The sequence below is a fragment of the Sitophilus oryzae genome, unplaced genomic scaffold (assembly GCF_002938485.1).
Source record: "Sitophilus oryzae breed Bouriz unplaced genomic scaffold, Soryzae_2.0 scaffold_1167_pilon_pilon, whole genome shotgun sequence".
Classification (NCBI taxonomy): domain Eukaryota; kingdom Metazoa; phylum Arthropoda; class Insecta; order Coleoptera; family Curculionidae; genus Sitophilus; species Sitophilus oryzae.
This window is the reverse complement of record NW_022145801.1, coordinates 1,513,737-1,534,396: the sequence shown is the minus strand read 5'-3', so window position 1 is coordinate 1,534,396 and position 20,660 is coordinate 1,513,737. Positions and strand designations below refer to the sequence as shown.

General features: G+C 32.5%; 1 protein-coding gene across 3 annotated transcripts in view; it reads right to left on the bottom strand.

Moving 5' to 3' along the window:
* The window catches only part of LOC115888435 (septin-2), a 61,141-nt gene that overhangs the window by 23,844 nt on the left and 16,637 nt on the right, over positions 1-20,660 (bottom strand). For 2 of the 3 annotated variants that reach the window (XM_030908182.1, XM_030908186.1), the window contains exons 1-2: positions 12,128-12,196; positions 1,652-1,904 (exon numbers count right to left, since the gene is read on the bottom strand). In XM_030908182.1, coding sequence (XP_030764042.1) covers positions 1,652-1,904; positions 12,128-12,155 — 281 coding nt within the window. In that variant the 5' untranslated portion in view covers positions 12,156-12,196. Of the gene's footprint in view, positions 1-1,651; positions 1,905-12,127; positions 12,197-20,660 lie in introns of those variants that run through there. The other variant, XM_030908190.1, reaches the window with a different exon arrangement.

Below are 20,660 nucleotides of genomic sequence, written 5' to 3'. Positions count from 1 at the left end.
TGTCATAGTAGCAGGGACGCGAATCCTCGTAATGTCGCAACGTCGCACACGGCAGGGATCTGGGATTCCGTACGCCGTGTGACAACGGACATTATTATTATGTCTGGGACGGTACCTCCGGGTCTTCAGCGGCGGGAACAGGCCCCCAGGGTCCTCGAATCTCGGGATCGATATGTTGTGTTTATTCTGTTGCCCGTGCGGCTGATTACTCTGGAGTCCGCGCCATCAGGGGGTGCGTGGGCGGAAGGCCAAGCAGTGCATTTGCATAGATATGTTGGTAAATCTTGTATTGAGAGAGACAGAGATAAATTAGTCCATCTAGTAAGATAAATAGGAAATAAATAATAGGTAGTTAGGGCAAAACAATATCGGCACATAGCAGTTAAGTGGGTCGGAATTATGAACTGGACAGTTATCCTTACTTTTAATTGTGACAGGTATTAAAGTACGCCTCCGCTCAGGGTCAATGCTTCAGGGATTATTTGGTGAGTCTGTGATTTATTATATATTTGTTTTCCTGACAATATAATACTTTAAAACATTTTAAGTATCCTGTCACGAGTTATGGTTTTGTTAGTTGTTTAGATTGTTTATTATTTTATAAAGAAAGTAAACAAAAAAAAATCTTACATATTACAATTTTTTATAAAGGTTGCTATTAGACTTGGATCAAGACAAATTAATAAAATTGCGTTTATCTCATCAAGATGGCTGAAATTGACAAACTCAAGAGGCAATTTTTAATCGGCATTAAGCTGCTTACACTACTATTTTTTAGCTAACAAGAGAAAAAAAACTCAGTGGCGTACATGCTTTTTTTAGAAAAATATTCCAGTGATAACCCATCTGCGCGTCCCTGGTGAATATGCCGACATGTTTTTAGCTTTAAAATATGTCGCTTTTATAGGAACTTTTACTCTAAAATTTCATTCGAAACGCTAAAAGTAACTGTAAGAAAAATACAATAAATGGAAAAAATATTAAGATTTTAACACCCTGTAGCTACGAAACAAAGCAGAATGGGACCTATGTTGATATGAAAAATAAATCTTATTTTTAAGTGAGGAATTTCCTCACGAGAGATGACACATGTTTTTTGTATATTTTGATCCATTTTTAATGTGATTTTACAAAAGGATTTTACAGACACGCTGAATACCTGTATTTTTCTATTCATTTATTATTAACAATTTTTTTATGGAAATTCGTTTGAAAGAGCGATATCAAAAAAGGAAAGTAACAAATGCAGGTCGGCGACTTTTTTTTTGTAAACGAAGGCGAATTTTGGCGAGAAAATTTTTGGAAAATCAGAAAATTCTGCTTCAGATATTCGAAAGAATCGCTGTTGATATTGCACAGGTCTTTTCCCTGAAACGAAAATGAGGCGGATCACTCTGTTATACAGGGTGGCCCGAACTGTATTCCGGAAACTTCGGCAGCATATTTTGCAGATAAAAATTAGCAAAAAAGTTATATTTATTATATATGTATATAGCTTATAAATGTATGTCCTAAAATGCTGAGTTTCGGAGATACAGGGTGTAGAAGTTTCATTTTTATTTCGATTTTTTCCAAATAATTTCTGAAGTAACGTCAATATTTGTATGAAAATTGGAGTCTAGCAGTTCTTTGATATGAGAAATTTACCTACCTTACTCTAACTCCTCTTTCTTCGATTTCCATCGTCTTTTTCTCGACAGTGGTCGTTTTGTGTATTCTTTCGCTAACATCCGGAACTTTTCTATTCTTGTACAGGTCTTCTAGGAATAAACTATTGATCAGAGTGGATTTCCCTAAGCCCGATTCGCCCACAACCATCAGCGTGAACTCAAAGCCGCGTTTGACGGATTTTCGATGCACTTGGTCGGGCAGAGTGGCGAATCCGATATAGTCTCGATCGCGCTCTGGAAAAGCAATTGTACATTATTATTCACTATACACATACTTCTATTAAAGTTCTATGTTAAATAAAATAATCAGTAGAGAATCACCGAATTTTTTGTACTGATACATTTTGTCAACGATTGAATAGACGTATCTGTCAAAAATTATGTAATGGGGTTCCGAACGTTTTTAATCTACCTTGCTCAGCTCATTTCTAAATTTCCAATAAAGGTTGTAGATTGTTTTAGCACAATTCAAGAAAATTATTAAAACATCGATTTTAATCATAACAACCTTGTAAACATTTATATATTTTGAAAATTGTAGCATTTTTTTTAAACGGTTTTCAATTTTGTTGAAAATATACTTCAAGAGAGGCGATTAATTTCATGAACGTGAGTAGTACATTTTTATATCTGTTTAATATGAACATTATCACTAGCTAATAAAAAGGCATAATAGGGAATAGTCTTCTCTGTGTTACTCTATGGATGTGAGGTGAAATCTGGACACTAAATTCACAGACCGAAAAGAGAATAGAAGCTTTCGAAATGTATGTGTACAGACGGATGCTGCGAATCTCATGGGTACAAAGGGTCACCAACATAGACTTAAAATAAAATATAGACTGAGCATCTCATTCATAAATAGCTGGAACATGCGGTCAGACACTGTCTTGTTATTGTTGTGTTATTGTTTTAGGTTATAACGAGTGCGACACGAGCGATAGATAGGTTGTGTCTGTCGTAACGGTCGTTCCCTGACGACTCTGCCGAGAAACACAACACTGTCTTTCGTTTCTCAAGTACACCTGAACTCTCCGTATCATAGCCGGGTAATTTTTTTATTTTAATGAAGCTATAATTAAATTAAAAATATATCGTATTTAAACTTTTTATATTTTATTAAGATTTTTAAATAAAAGTTTAGAAAAAACAATTTAGAGTCCAAAAGGATAAAAATAATAAAATACACGTTATAGAAGAAATTTTATAATCGAAATTAGGTAATTTTTGAAATTAATAATAAATTATTAATTTTAGTCAAACATTTACAACCCCTAATATTAATCAAAACAGGATCTATTCCACAGATATAATAGAATCGGCAACAGGGAGAGAAAAAAAAATATGATTGTTGTAATTTTTTTTCTGGTTAAGTGATGTCTTATTATGTAAATTAGAGAAAACATAAATCTGTTCCATTAAAGCAAGGAAGGTGATAGGAAGTGGATAAAATAAAAACTACATTTATAACTCGGTACTGTCTTTATTATACCGGTGCGTCTCAAAAAAGTGGCTCATCCCCATAATTTTTTTATATTTTCAAATAAAAAAAACAAGATTTAGTATGTTAGTATATGAAATAAATTAGGATTGATTGACGCATTCAATTGTTTTTGGTCACTTCCTGTTTCACCGGAAATGACTATAACTTTTAATTTTTAAACGGCACCCTCGGTATACTTCTACTTTATTTGATAGAAAATGACACTCTGTATAGAATGACATATCATATGTCAACTTTTGACATTTTCGCATATGGTTTAATTGTAATTGTAACACGCGGTTCATAACGACAATTTGACTCGAAATACCAAGTGTGTGGTATCAATATATTCATAAAAAAATACTTTTTCCAAATATGCTAATGAGTCACCCTTGTTCCATTTGAAAAAATTGACATATGTATGATTAAAAATACGATTTGTACATCTTTTAACCGGCCTAGACAAGACACGAAACCTATTAGACGATCAAAACTATTTTCCAAGGCTCCTTGGTTAAAACTTAGTGTTTTTAACAACACCATGGCACCCTGGATTGAAATTTAAAATAGGATTTGTTTTTAAGCGATAATGTCAAAAGTTGACATATGATATGTCATTCTATTCGAAGTCATTTTTTATCGAATAAAGTAGCAATATACCGAGGGTGCCTTTAAAAATCAAAAGATGTAATCATTTCGGTGAAACAGGAAGAGACCAAAAACAATTGAATACGTCAATAAATCCTAATTTATGTCATATACCTACTAATATAAAAATCATTTTTTTTATCTGAAAAAATAAAACATGTTATAGGGTTGAGCCACTTTTGAGACGACCCGGTATATTAAAAAATATTGTTTCATAATGTAATATCATTTTAAAATTCTTGTATGTTATTTTAGATTCTGAAGATAATTTTAGAATAAACCGGAATATATTTTTAATAAAAACATTATTAATTATTAACAGGGTTATAATTATGATTTTGTTACAATGTAAGTAAGTAAATAATGTAATGTAAAAGAAAAATTCAGATTTTACATTTTACTAAAATATTATCTAAATAAGCGCCTTTCTACAACAACGCCACTGACTGCCAATGGGTAAATTGAGAGTTGCCTACCGGTCAAAAAGTCGTTTCAAGACTTAAATGGATTATTTAAGTCAAATTTCTTGCAAATTTGGCACTGGCGAACCATATTTTATATTTTTTAAACAGAAAAAGTCAATAAAATAAACACTTAAGGACTACAAGCTAAGAAAATGCGTTAATACAGCCGGGGAGATAGCGGCAACAAAGCTTTACAGCACACGTGCGACACGTACTACAAGGTAATAAATGAATGAATAGGCTCCCTCGCCTCTAATCGGTGTTGTCATATTGTAAAGAACTTATCCTTATTAAACAGTATCCGACTTATAATTTAGTAGTATAAGGACTATTTAATACATCTATGGAATATTAAAACCTACTTTATTAAACTGTAGTATTAATATCTCAATATATGTGTATAACAAGAAAAAAAATATTGATAATATTAAAGACGTGACAACATAGGCTGGATGAGGAAGGCTCGGTCGACTGTACCCAGAAGTAAACATGTGTACAAAAAAGGTTGTTTGTCCGCGTTGAGATGTAAATAGTGTAGTCTATATTTTATTTTAAGTCTATGGTCACCAACGATGAAGTGCTCCAGCGCATGCAGAAACAAAAAGAGATACTGAACACCATCAAGGAAAGAAAAATGCAATACCTGGGTCATGTGATGAGAGGTGATAGATACGAAATACTGCGCCTCATAATAGAGGGCAAAGTGCAAGGGAAAAGATCAACAGGAAGACGCCAGAACTCATAGCTAAAAGATTTAAGGAGATGGTTTGAACGCCCGTCTGCGGAAATCTTTCGAGCTGCAGTTTCCACAATTGCCATTTGGATCGCCAAGCTTCGGCAGGAGAGGGCGTGATAAGAAGAAGATAGGGGATAGCTGCAGAATAACTCCACGATGCCAAATAACATTCCCACTTCCTGCAAGCGGTTGTTAATGGACACTAAATGGCGCAGGTTCACAAAGCAATAAGATCTGCCGCGAAATTAGCCGGCCAAAAGCCAGTGCTCTATGGACGAAACTTTTCGTTAGACTGGCTAACAGGGCACGAGGGTCACAAGGGCAACAAAAAGACAAAATGACCAAACAAGGCTTATCAATGCCATTTATATGCTCAGAATCTTTCTGTGGCGCCGGTGCTGCAAAGCAGACACAAGCAGTCACAAGAAAGGCCACAAAACGGTGGGTTCCCAACAAATATCTAGAATGGTGGTGAAATTCAACAGGGCAGTAGGGATGTTCGGTCCTAAGATTTCAATACCGGTATCCGGTACCACGAAGTACGGACATGCCTACAGGGCAGAGACAGGCGAAAAAGTTCTTAGTAGAACCACAGATTAGGTATCCTATAAGTATACAGATAAAAATCTTGTCCCTAATTCGTGGTACGAAAATTGTTTTTATGACGATGTGCAAACGAGTCAAATTTCCTGTGCGCAAAAATAAACTCGCGTAAAATAACAATAAACAGCGTAATAGAGAGATATCGCTAAACCGAATAGCGTGCATGGATGTTAATAAGGCCAGGTGTTATTTCCTTTACGTGAGGCGGTATTAACTCTCTTCATTTATAGTTATCGGATCGGAAAGAATTTTGATCGCGTCGCGTCCGCTATTTAAACTTAACCTAACTTTGAATTTGAAACTTTGAAATTGTTTTGTTTTACTAGGTATTTTAAAACTAAAGGGCTAAAGTGCTTATTTCCAGGGCTTTATTGTTCAACGTCTGCCAGTGGGTTTAGGGCAACAAGCAACAAATTCTCTTAGAAGGGCTAAGTCGTCATCTGCTGTAAACCTAAGACTCTTTATAGGTTCATTAGTATTGGAAGAGGTGAAATCCATATTTTGGGTCATATTTATTTAATTAAAGCTAATCCCAGCTACTTAAATATCAAATTACCTAATAAAACTAAAGCAAAAATTCAAAACAATTCAAACATAACCTAAAATAAAAGATCTCGCCGGCCGGCTCCGGTTGTCAAATACCCGCACATGCCCATTTAAGCAATTTTAAACGTTATCAGAGGTTATTTAGAAAGAGCGCTTGATGTAATTGATCCGCAAATTACGTGAGGCTGTAACGTTATTAGCGGGTGTTGCGTTGAAAATTGACTCGCGCATATCGTAACCATGATAAGTTACGCGTAAATATTGGATGACGCTATTCGGTTTTCCGATATCTCTCTAATAAATGTGCCGGTCAGGCGCTGTGCACAATTTTAGGCCATAAGCACAGATAACAGAACTAATTTAGATTGGCGACTCTCGCCCTCCCGCCAAAACATGTTTTGCAGCGACGCTCGTGGAGCGTGCGGGTACTAAGCTTCATTTGCCGATATATTCAAATCGGAATAATTTTACAATTTATTTTTAAATACATATCTTAAATAATTCAAAACTATAAAGCAAGTTGCAACTATTGTTTTGATTACTATTTCATCAAAAATAAATAGTTTGCAACCTACTTTATTGTTTTGAATTATTCAAGATATGCATTTAATGTAAAATTATATGTTAATAAAAAACAGAGATTACTTTTATATTATTTTATTTAGAATTAAATAAAAAATATAAACAAAATATCTACCAAATCAAGTCGATTTACTGCTTGGCACCACATTCTTCTCATCTATAAAAACAATAAAAAAAAATTTTTAAGTACCTAGTATAAAATAACAGAATATAGAATATTTACTAAAACAAAATAATGGAAAAACTACACTTTAGTAGAATTTAATATTTTTAAAATGAGATTCTAAGACAAACTTTTAACTGAAATGGACTGAATTAAGATATAATAACATAAAAATTAAAGGTAGATTCTTACCTCAGAGTATTTTGGTAGGCAATGTGTTTTCACATCTTTGCCAGTATTTCTACAGCCAGGAACACCATAACAGAATACCATTTTGAAAAAATATATTGGGAATTTATGCTAAAAAAACACCGAATCACACCACTACAGTAACGAAACGAACAACACGAAAAGCAAAACACAAACTGACAACTGACCACGACCACGTGCGACGCGAAAATTGTGTCCGATCGACAGTTTGGGGAGTGGGGCTGACCAGCTGATGTCTGGAAGCGACAACAGCACAATCCGTGGCGCGTGAATGTACTAAAAATAAAGACCTGTCAAATCGCAGGAGTGCCCGCCCCATGGCCATAAGTGGGCGTGCTATGTGCGCAAACTAGTCACCTAACTAGTGCCCGATTCTGAAAATTGGAACCACGAAAAACAATAAAGAAAAAACAAAGATTATAATCTGTATAATCTGTGGTAGAACATTCGCCAAAATTCACGGCAGACCTGATAAGCAAAGACAGTCAAAGCTGTAGTTACCAGTTACTGGTAGTTCTATATGCGTTCTACTAACAGGGCATTGTAAGCTGAATATGCATCTAACAAAGCCATGTGCAGGTTCTGTCAACCTGAAGAAGAAACGATAGAACACATTTTATGTCGGTGCGATAGCCTGGCAAATGTGCTCTGTATACTAGGCAACAATAGGCCATTGACAAAAAGCTATATGGAGTATTCAGTCTCCAAGTTGCTAGATTTTGTGAAAAATGGAGAACGGGAGAATATAATCTAACGATCAGAAGAGGACCACAATAGATCTGAAAATATCACAGTGGAACAGGCCGATAGTCACATAGAAGAATTTAATCTAATCTACTATTTAATGATTGAATTTTTATTTCTTTAAACATTTCTATTTCGATTATTGTTGAATAGATATTATAATTATTTTTAGGCAAAAATGAATATGTTCAAAAGTTTCAAGTGCTTGTTATAGTTTTGTTAGTTACAAAAGATCTCAAAGAATTAGAGCCCCATCCTCACAACGCGTTGTCTATGGACGCATAACGAGTGGAATGCAGTTCGTCGATCCGGTTCGTTTGTGCAAATTTTGGAAATTCGTCTATTATGTTCGTGATTTTTCTTTGATAGTTTGCCCAATAACCGACATTCCGCCACACCGCCACACAACGCAGAGCATCGACACGTATTGGCGCATCAAATCGACGCATAAAATTGACCCATCACCCAATCTGAGATTACGAGACGCATTGACGAACCGCTTCAGGGCATAGTAAATATGGAGCTTAATAAGAGAGCATAATAACATAGAATAATTGAACGCAAGCAAAGATAATTCTAGTACGAAGTTACTTGTGTTAAAGTAATAAAGTAAGTGCCAAAAATATCTAATTCAGAATACTACAAAATATACCGGGTGTTTCTCAAAAGTGGCTCACCCCTATAACTTTTTTATTTTTTCACATAAAAAAACGAGATTTTGTATATTAGTATATGACATAATTTAGGATTGATTGACGTAGTCAATTGTTTTCGGTCACTTCCTGTTTTACTGGAGATAACTACAACTTTGGATTTTTATGGCACCCTCGGCATTTTTTTTCATTATTCGATAGAAAATGACACTCTCAATATGATATTCAGAGTGTCATTTAAAAATCAAAAGTTGTAGTAATTTCCGGTGAAACAGGATGTGATCGGAAACAACTGTATACGTCAGTCAATCCTCATTCATCTCATAAAAAAGTTATAGGGGTGAGCCACTTTTGAGAAACACCCGGTATATCTGCGTTTGCCCCAATCTCCCTGTATATATCCATCAAACTCTAATGTTATTTTAATTAATTTGTACAATCTGTCTTCTGTCCTGTCAGAGTTAATTTGGGCTTTGTCTTCGCCTTTTTTTCTAAAAATACCCGTTCGTTAGCACACTTACTAAAAGTTTTGATAGTTTTTAAGTAGTTCTATAATAAATTTTCGAAAGTAGGTCAATCTAGTGCAGACGCTTAAGTGCATATCGAAATTTTATATGCACCAGTTTTTTTTCAATATTTCTTTAGATGAAACAATAATAATAATATAATTGAAACCTTTAATAATATAATAATAGGTATAAATGAATAGGTCCGAAAAATTCAAGAGGTTTTGGTTGTTAAAGAATAAGGGCGGATTTTCATATAAAATTTTTCGATGTGACATATCCTTCCAATGTTTTTGTTAATATAGAGTGACCCAAAATTACAATATTATCGACTTAGACTGTTAAAATAATGATTTTAACAGAACATCAACGGTTTATAATAGACGTATCGGTTAAAAAAACTAAATAAGTGTTCCTGCCCGTCTTCTTGAATAGTTGTGTTTAGATATTTTAAACATATTTTTTTATATTATACCCCCCCCCCCCCGACGACGGGGGGGGGGATAATCCTCCTGAAACGTCGGTCATTTTTTTCGAAATATCAATTTTCCTGTGAATTAAAATGACAGACGATAACTGTCATTGCCGGTATCCTCTCTCTGGCTAAACTTTATTATATCACAAGTACCTAACATAAAAATGTTATGGATAAAAAAGTACTGCAGTAATTATTTATAAAATGATTGAATTTAAAAAAAAAATTAGATCAGATCCATAATATAGGTCCAGATCCATAATACCGGGTGCGTCTCAAAAGTGGCTCACCCCTATAACTTTTGAATAATTTTTTCAGATAAAAAAACGAGATTTGGTATTTTGGTATATGACGTAAATTAGGATTGATTGACGTATTCAATTGTTTTTGGGCACTTCCTATTCCACCGGAAATGACTACAACTTTTGATTTTTAAATAGCACCCTCGGTATATTTCTATTTTATTCGATAGAAAATGACATTCTGATAGAATGACATATATGTCAACTTTTGACATTTTTGCTTAAAACAAAATTGTATTTTTAATCTAGAGTACTGTGGCCGTGTTAAAAATACTAATTTTTAATCAAGGAGCCGTGGAAAAATGGGTTTGATCGACTAATGTTTTTTGTGTCTTGTCCTGGCCGGTTAAAAGATGCCCAAATCGTATTTTTAATCATATCTCAATTATTTACTATTATATTACATTATTTTATTATTATTACATTAAATGGAACAAGGGTGATTATTAGAATATTTGGAAAAAACATTTTTTATACGAATATTTTGGTACTACACAATTATGGACCTCATGTTACAATTTTAAATAAACCATATGCGAAAATGTCAAAAGTTGACATATGATGGATCATTCTATTCAGAGTGTCATTTTCTAACGAATAAAGTAAAAAAATACGGAGGGTGCCATTTAAAAATCAAAAGTTGTAGTCATTTCCGGTAAAACAGGAATTGACCGGAAACAATTGAATACGTCAATCAATCCTAATTTATGTCATATACTACCATACCAAATCTCGTTCTTTTATCTGAAAAAATAAAAAAGTTATAGGGGGTGAGCCAGTTTTGAGACGCACCCTAATGATGCCTAAATTGAGTTTTAAATTTTACATCAGTATATACCGAATACAAATAAATGGTGATAGATATTTGGCTTCAAACTGAGTGAAATCTATATCCAAGATGTAAAGTCTGTTCAGCAAAAATTCAATTTTCCTGCAAATAATGATAGACGATAATTGATCCTCACTAGACAAACCTTATGTCAAAATGACCTAACATAAAATGTTATAGATAAAATAATTTACTATCAATATTTATTAATAAACTTATTTGAAACTTAAGACATATTAGTAATAATTATTTCAGCTATAAAAATAGTTGGACAAGAGGTTCGTATTTTAATCCTAGATCCATAACTGTGCCCCATAATACCGGGTGCGTCTTAAAAGTGGCTCACCCCTATAACTTTTTTATTTTTTTCAGTTAAAAAAACGAGATTTGGTATGTTAGTATATGACATAAAAGTCAGGATTGATTGACGTAGTCAATTGTTTTTGGTCACTTCCTGTTTCACCGGAAATGACTACAACTTTTTATTTTTAAATTTCCCTTAGGTATTTTTTTTACTCTATTCAATAGAAAATAACACTCTGAGTAGAATGACATATCATATGTCAACTTTTGACATTTTCGTATATGATTTATTTGAAATTATAACTTGCGGTTCGTAACGAAAATTTAGTATAGTTTACTTTTTTTTTATATTAGTGTAGTATCAAATTATTTATAAAAAAATGCTTTTTCCAAATATGCTAATGAGCCACCCTCGTCCCATTTGAAAAAATTCAGATATGATTAAAAATACGATTTGGGCATCTTTTAACCGGTCAGGACAAGACACTAAAAACAGTAGACGATCAAATCTATTTTTCCAAGGCTCCTTGATTAAGAATTAGTGTTTTTAGCATAGCCATGGCACTCTAGATTAAAATTTAAAATACTATTTTTTATTAAGCGAGAATGTCAAAAGTTGACATATGATATGTCATTCTATCCAGAATATCATTTTCTATCGAACAAAGTAAAAGAATACCGAGGGTACCATTTGAAAATCAAAAGTTGTAATCATTTCTGGTGAAACAGGAAGTGACCAAAAACAATTGAATACGTCAATCAATACCAATTTATGTCATATACTAACATACCAAATCTCGTTTTTTATCTGAAAAAAGTAAAAAAGGTATAGGGGTGAGCCATTTTTGAGACGCACCCGTATAGTTAGTATTTATATAGTATTTGATGCAAAAATACTATTATGATTGGAATCCTTGATACTGAAACAAAATTACTCATTTTTCCTCCACCACGCAAAACATTTTTTATCGCTTAAAAATATTTTTACGCAGGTTTAGCTAACCTTGTTTTAATCATCAGCAGATCATTAAAACGTTACAAACTGATTTTAGAAAAAATAAACAAAGTTGTAGATTCTACGTAAAAAGTGTATAATTAACAGAAATTTGAAATTAAAAAAAAATACTGAAATTAGAGTTTTATTTACATTTTACAACAACAACAAATAAGATAAAGCGAATTTAACATAAAAATATAAACAAATTCTTACTTCTCAACCAGTTAGCTAAAATGGACATTTCTCAAATTCTCGCTGTTGACTTTCACAGGTGGAATCACAACGAACTGAACGCTAAATATGCGGTTTGAACATTTTATATCGGTCCAAGAACAAGTTTCTATACTTATTAAGAGTCCATTCACGCGTTCTCGGTTATAGTATATATTTATCTATACATCTGTACAGAGTGTGTGCACATTTTAGTTTAACATCTGTAAAGGTGTTATCTATACAGGGTGACCCTAGCTGAATTTGTGTTGCAAGTTTCTAATTAACTAGATATCTAGATTAGTGATTTGGTGCAGTTCAGTGTCTTACTTCTTAATGTAATCTCTGTTATCAAAGTATTTTCTATATTGTAAAATAAAGTTGTAAACATTTTTTTTTATTAATTAGATTATGCCTTCAGTTTTTACTTATTTAAATTCACTAAAAAACTTGATGAATTTTGATATCAAACACTTTGTACTTTAAGTTTTTTTTTTAATTTTTTTTAAATTCTTTTTTAATTTCTTTTAAAGAAAAGTTGTAGGGCTTAAACATCAAAATTTAGTGTGTGGTACTTAATACTTAAAATGAAGACATGTGGTTTTCTATTTCCCAACTAAATTCTTGGATCATTCGCTTTTTCATTACCTTCTATCCCTTGGTGAGCAGGCACCCAGAGTAGGAGGACTTTGTTTTCTTTGCCTAATTTGTTCAGCTTCTCTAGGCTTTCTTTGATCAGCTTCGAATTGATGAATAAGGCTTCCTGACTATCGGATAAGGCTATTTCTTGTTTCCGATAGTTCCTATCTAAAATAAGTTGTACGCACCTTTCGATATCGTAGATTTCTGCGTGAAGATCCAACATATGCAAGCGAAATGTAAACGAACGTTTATTAAAGTTTAATTTTATCACAATCATATTAAATATATTCTCTTTTTCAAGATTTGACAACGTCTTTGGCGTGGTTTCAGGATCCTGATAAAAACAGAAATTTTGTTTTTCGGGAACGCTATCAACTTTATTTTTTTTAAATTTATGTTGCCAGTTTATTATTACATACACAACGAAATTGACCCGTAACATCTCTCTTTAACTCATTGTCTCTTATGGGAATATTCTTTATTATACATTTCTTAGGTAAGTGCTAGGTCATTGAATTTGGAAGGTCATAAGCTTCCCAAAAATGAAATAAAATCCGGTAAAGTCCATATTAGAAAACAAAGTTGATGATGGCCCCAGAAAAACGTAACATCTTAAATAACTTTTGACATCACCAAATGATGAACCTAAAAACGAATCTTTGAAATTGTATGTGTAGATTTTTGTTGGACTGTTAAAATAAACCCGTTAAAAAAGAAAAACGAAAACCAGAACTTTCAGTTTTTCTGCCATATTTCCAAAAATAAAAAATATAAATTCAAGTTAACGGATTTTTACTCGATTCATTGACAGGCCTTGAGTTTGAGCCACTCTTTATTTATTACCGTTTCCGAGTTTCCAGTAATGGTGAAAATCAAATTTGAAATACCCGGAAAAACATAATTTTCGAAAATCTAAATCTTACAATGCATATAATGTATTAATATACAGGGTGGTCCAAAGTGTATTCCGGAAACTTCGACATCAAATTCAGCAGATAGAAATAAGTAAAAAAGTTCGTATAAATATATGTCCTAAAATGCTTAGTTTCCGAGATACAGGGTGTAGAAGTTCGATTTTTTTCAAATAATTTCTGAAGTAACGTCAATATTTGGATGAAAATTATTGGTTTGGTTTGATGAAATTTTGATTTTGATGTCAATATGACTCCTACTTGTAGGGGGCGCTATCTACGTCTGATTTAACAACAAGTTTTGTTTGGTTTGGTTTTAATAACAAGTTTGAATAACTTTTTATTCAAAGGTTTTAACCGTTTTGAAGCGTAATAACTTTTCGTCCGTACCTGTATAAAACTACTGAGTAAAAAAATATACATTTCCGTATTTTTTTTACGGAAAAAATATCTCTTGGTAAAAATCACTACGAGTAATCGTTGACGATATTTAAAATGGAAATAGTCCATACATGTCATTATTGATAATAAATAAACATGTTGAATAGAGATAGTTATTTGACTGAAATAGTAAATTTGGGAACTTTTTATTTTTATTTTAAATTAATCATACTTCTTTTTGAAAAAATGATGATAAAACAGTTTCTGCTGAATTTGGCACAAAAACATTTAAAATTTATGATTTCAGTCTAATAACTATTTAGTATTTAGTCAACATGTCTAATTTATATCAATGAGGACAGCTATTGGTAATTTCGGTTTCAAATATCTCGAGAACCATTCCTCGTAGCGATTTTTACCAAGAGGCTTTTTTACATAAAAAACGTCGTAAATGTATATTTTTTAACTAAGCTGTTTTATACAGGTACGGACGAAAAGTTACCACTCTTTAAACCAGTTAAAAATATGTAACTGGCGTACAAGTAGGTACATGTAGTAGTACTACAACTAGGAGTCATATTGCCATCTAAATCAAATTTCTCATGTCAAAAAACTCCCAGACAACAAGTTTCATCCCAATATTGACGTTACTTCAGAACTTATTTGGAAAAAATCGAAATAAAAATGAAACTTCTGCACCCTGGAGCTCCGAAACTAAGCATTTTAGGACATAAATTTATAGGAAATCTTTTATTTATTTTTATTTGCAGAATATGCTGCCGAAGTTTCCAGAATACAATTTGGACCAGCCTGTATAACCAATAAATAAAAACCTTAAAAACGTCGTTAAAGTAGTACTTTTATTATAACACATTCCGGAATCACAATATATTATCATAATGCGTACTATTTGAAAGTTACTAACCAAAAACATACACATTGAACACACGGAGTCTTAAAGCAGGAATGACAAATTCGTAAACAAATCTCATAAAAATTACCATAACTGCTCTGGGACGTTTCAAGTAATCTAACGACCATTTTAGACCGTTTCTGGTCGTTATCTAAACAAAATAAACAAGTAACGGATGTTATATACCTACCTTTACAAATGTAACGTACACACACAGATTTTCGCCTCCTAAATATTAATGGTATTTTAATAATACGTTTTTGGTCGCTTGTTAAACAAACGATGAATTTGAAATGACTTAGATGTTGGTCCTTGATAATTGAAGTTCCGTGGGAAATGGTCTAGCTAGGATATACAGGGTGAATCAATAAATACACATCGAGAAAATAATCAAATGTCCCTCCTTCAATTCACCGAAATAGGTGAAGTATTTGAGATCCTGGTAAAAAATCTATGAGATAGATTTTAGAAAAATAAGTTATATTTTATATGCTAACATTTGAAACAACATACTTTGACTATAATACATAATTACAGTTACAATTAATTTTTAAAAAGTCGTAACTCCAAAATTACAGTAGCTAGCGAAACGCGGTTTCAATTTAAGATTAGGAATAATATTTGCAACAAAATTTGTAATAACATCAAAATCAGTCAAAGTCGCAGTTTTTGAGATAAAAAAATTGGAAAAATTGAAACTAAAAGAACTGCCTACCAACTTTTCATTAACATATTTTACTATGGGCGGCTATACGTGCCTCCCGGCGTAGTGATGGGTTGTTATTTAACTATCTGTTATTTTATAACAATTATTTATAAATAACATAACGCAACCGTTACTACTTCTAAAAAATAACAGATATAAAATAACGACACGTAGAGATCGGCCGCTCGTGAAACGAAAAACAAAGTCGGCGCTCTGCATCACCACGAAATTCTATGCTGCTCGAAGCAATTCCAAAAAACAACTAGTATGGATGGAAAACATGTTATTTCGTCAACCATCGATACAGGCGGCGAGACAACGGACAACGGAGTGGGGAAAGCGCTACGGCGAACGTAGCTGCTTCGGTCGATACCGTCGATGGTCGTATTTACAACAGCTTAAAAATAATAGGATATAAAAGAAGCAGGTTTTTTGAAACGTTGCGGGCATAACGCCTGGCGGTGGAGATAACAGGAGTGGGTAAGGAACGCTGCTGCATCGGTCGATTGTCGATGGAGGCTCGCAACGGGTTGGAGAAGCAGTCATTTTAGATATGTTGTTTTTCAACCTGTTACGAGCATAACAGGGCGGCGGTCGAGATAATCGGTGTGGGAAAGGAACGCTGCTGCATCGGTCGATTGTCGATGGAGGTTCGAAACAGGTTGGGGAGTAATGCATCAGTTGTTTTAGATACATTCTGTTTCAACCTGTTACGAGCATAACGGACGGAGGTCGAGATATTATGGCGCTGTATATTTCAGTACTTACTTATTAAGTTTCAATATTCAGGTATTTATTTATTCTGAAAAATTTTCAGAATAATATTTTAAGATTTTTAAAAATGTATACAGGGTGTTTTGAAAAATCTGGTCATTGATTAACCACGATCCTGCTTAAAGCCCTTGACGTAAAAAGCTGATTTTTGGAAAACGGATTGACTTTAGTGTGTAGAGGTTCGATAAGAAGGGATTTTTCGAAACTCGAATTCTAAGGGGGTGAAACTACTCTGAAATATTAGAATATTTTTTATTTAAAAACCGGTGAGTTTTTCGGAAAAACTCTTAAAACACTTTATTATGTTGTTTTACATATTTTAAGATTTTTTAAAAATATATACAGGGTGTGTCATAAAATCTGACCATTGAGTAATCACTATTCTGCTTAAACTGCTGGACGTTTAAAGCTGATTTTTTGCAACCGGATTGACTGTGGGGTTGAGGTTCGATAAGGAGGGGTTTCTCGAATCTCAAATTCCAACAGAGTGAAAACGCCCCTCAAATATTACAATATTTGTTATTTAAAAAACGGTTAGTCTTTCGGGAAAACGTCTGGACACGCATAATTTATTTTGTTTTTTTACGTATTTTGAAATTTTTTAAAAAATCATACAGGGTGTTCCAAAAAGTTGAGTAATTGATTAACCACGATTCTGCTTAAACTGCTCGACGTTAGAAAGCTTATTTTTGGCAAATGTGAGAAAATTTTATCCAGTTTGTATGTTAATGGAAATTCTTGTTTTGCTTTATCATCACCATTAGAAATTATTAATTCGACGCGAACGAAGTCGCGGGTACACGCTAGTTTAAGTGTAAAATTAATTCGAACTCTAGTGTGTAGTTGGTTTACTTATGAAGAATATACTACACATTTTCTTATATTGCTATTTTTTGACCGCAAATGGTAAAATCATAACTAAGAGCTTCTCGCCCGTCGAGTGAGATGCACCCTGTACACTGCTACGCAATTCAGGATCTACGCGGATCGAGGGGCAGTGGCGGAATTTTGGCTTTTTTTATATCGCAATTTGTAAACAGCGCTTATTTGTAAACAACCACCGTTTTTAGAGAGGTATTTTAGATAACAATCGATATTTAGAAATGTTTTGACACCCTGGAAATACTACCACCGAGCACGTCATTGTTGCAACTTGCAACTGCGTTAATACGCCTGGCGGTGACCGTCTCATACTCTTTCAGATATTTAGCAGTAAAATAAAGAAACCTGTTATTTTTAAGTTGTTATTTTGAGCTGTTTTTTATAAATAACTATAACAGTTTCAACTGTTATCTAAAAATAACAGTTTTGCCCATCACTATCTCGGCGCCAATTTTTTATTCTAGTAGATCTGTATCTCGACGCACTATTACCGGACCCTGTATAAAATGACAGCGATCTTCGTATCGTAGCCATCGCTGACGCCGTTTTTTTCGATCATATTGTATAATAATAATATGAGATATTCGTTAGTAATCTTTGATAATAAATAAGTGGCACCCTAGATATTTTCGGTTTACATCTGGATTGTAAAGAAGAAATATCCCACAAATGCTCAGCAAGGCTCTCATGACACTCGTAGGGCGGAGCACCTCAGTATCCCTATACATAGATTAGAAAGGTCTCGAGATGGACCTAGATACTGGGGTGTGAAGCTTTACAATAAACTCCCGGATGGGTATAAACTATTGTCCGATAAGGTGTTTAAGGGCAGGGTTCGTGGCTGGTTACTTGAAAATCCACTGTATGACACGACGGAGTTTCTTTCAAGTGATATACATATTAATCTCACTTGATGGAAACTCCTTCTACAACAGAATGTGGGAACTGGAAACTCCCACCCTATATTTATATTACAATGTATTAACTAGAATATATAACTGTCATTGTATACCCATCTAATATGATGGTTTTAACTTTATGTCTTTTGTGTTAATTTTTAAGTTAATTGTGTTTTATATATGTATTTTATTTTATATTTTGACTTATGTACGCCACTATTTGTATGGTATTGACATCAATAAATTATTCTATTCTATTCTATTCTATTCTATTCTATTCTATTCTATTCTATTCTATTCTATTCTATTCTATTCTATTCTATTCTATTCTATTCTATTCTATTCTATTGTATATTTTCGGTACCTTTTTTTGTAAAGTAAAATCTATTTAATATTATATTTGTCTGAAGCTCACTGCTATTATTGATGTAAATGCCTGATATGAATGTAATACAGATCCACTAGATAATTATTTATAAATGTCAGAGAGATGTGCGTTGTGGTTAATTAAATAATTGAAATTTTATTCACCGTTGAACATGACATTAGGCAATATATTATATAAAGTTATAACTAAAAATAAACGGCATATTAGACTTTTGTCATGGCTTTTATTGATTATTACTATTATAGCTTGCGACAACTAACAATAGTCAATTTAATACAGTTGACCTCCAGAGAATTATGCAGAAACTCAATAAACCCAAGTAGGTACCTACCTCAGTATCTACCATTAGTATTCTAAAACAATACAAATATTATTACTTTAGAGACAGAAAGTTCTTACATATAATTAAATTATTATGATATTATTAAGAATAAGTTACAAGTCCATTCTTCTAGTAAAGTTAAGTCAATGCTAAAAAGACTATTAAAAATACGAATAAGATACAAAGAGGCTTACGAATCAATGTATAATAATTAATTAAATTATTTAAACTTATACACACGTTTGTAATATCAATTAAAATCTTGCTTTGTTTTTAATAAAAATACTTCTGTCAATTGTAGTAGGTATATTGTCAATAAATCCTAGGACATTCCCTATACGATATAAATTAAATTGTTATTATTATTATAAGACTGTTTTGAAGAAATCTGTAATTGAAGAACCATTATTCTTATCCTTATTTTTATTACCGGCAGTTCTTTTTTATTGCTTGTTAGCAACAAATTATACCGTTTTCGTTTCATGACTTAGAAACAATTTATCAAATGTAATAAAAAAGTCTTTTAGAGCTAAATTAAAGGCTAAATCAAGGACATTTTTGCATATTTTACTTTTTTAGTCAACCGTTACGGCATAACATAAGTTATTTATTACCAGGAAACTATTATTTTTTGTTTATTTATGTATTGCAATATAAATCTACTGATTAAGATGCAAAAATAAAACAATTCTAGTGAAATTGAAATAGATATCAACTGAATCTTTCTAGGAATATAAAAATAAATATTTTCATTTTTTAGATTTTCTAGTGAGGAAATACTCAGCAGTTTAACTTAAATCGTTATTTCAGTATTCCGTAGATGGAAATCACTAAGCATAAAAAATATAGAAAAATTTGTACTATTTACTATTTACTTAATTAGCACATATGAAAAATCGTATCGAAAATATTTAAAGTACTCTGTTATCGTTAACAAATAATATAACCAAGCTGGCCATGAAATACGTGATTTTCTCATTATTTTTATTTGTTCAAAATCTATAAAAATTTTTATGAAGTTACATCTGAGAGAAAACAAAGTAGAAAATTTTTTGAAAAACTTATTTTATCATCTTTAAAATGTATGAAATTAAAATTTATGTTCAATGAAGAAGTTATTCAAACTTCCTAAACTACGATTCAAACTTCCTAAACTATTAAAAATTAATTATGGGAATACCGGTTCCACACGAGTCGCGTTACAATAGCGACCGTTCCAGAAAAATACCGCGATTTTGTAACCGAGGTTCCGACTTCCAAAGTGTCGCGGTCCTCGCTAAAAATATATCTAACTTATCTATATTTGTAGATTAATGTAACTTTTATCCGCCACTCATATTCCTAATATCGAGTTTATAATTGTGTGTAGCCAATCTATCTCATTTTTAGAAAAACGATGACATTCCTTGTTATTTTCCATCAATATTCGTTTAAATAAAATCAACGGCTCATATTTATGTGCATTGCAATATAATATATTTAATGTTAAAATCAAGAACAAAGTCCAAACCATTGTCAAAAAAATTATTTATTGGCCTAGCCTAACCTTAAAAATAGATATAAACAATAAAACTTATATAAATGTATAAAAGCAAATAAAAGATTTTTATTTTATTTTATTTGCTTTTGCGTTTCATCTTTCAAACAACGCTATTTTATACCATGCCTAGTACATACCAAAAACCGCTATTTCGAAAGTAACGTAGCGACGGGAGCAC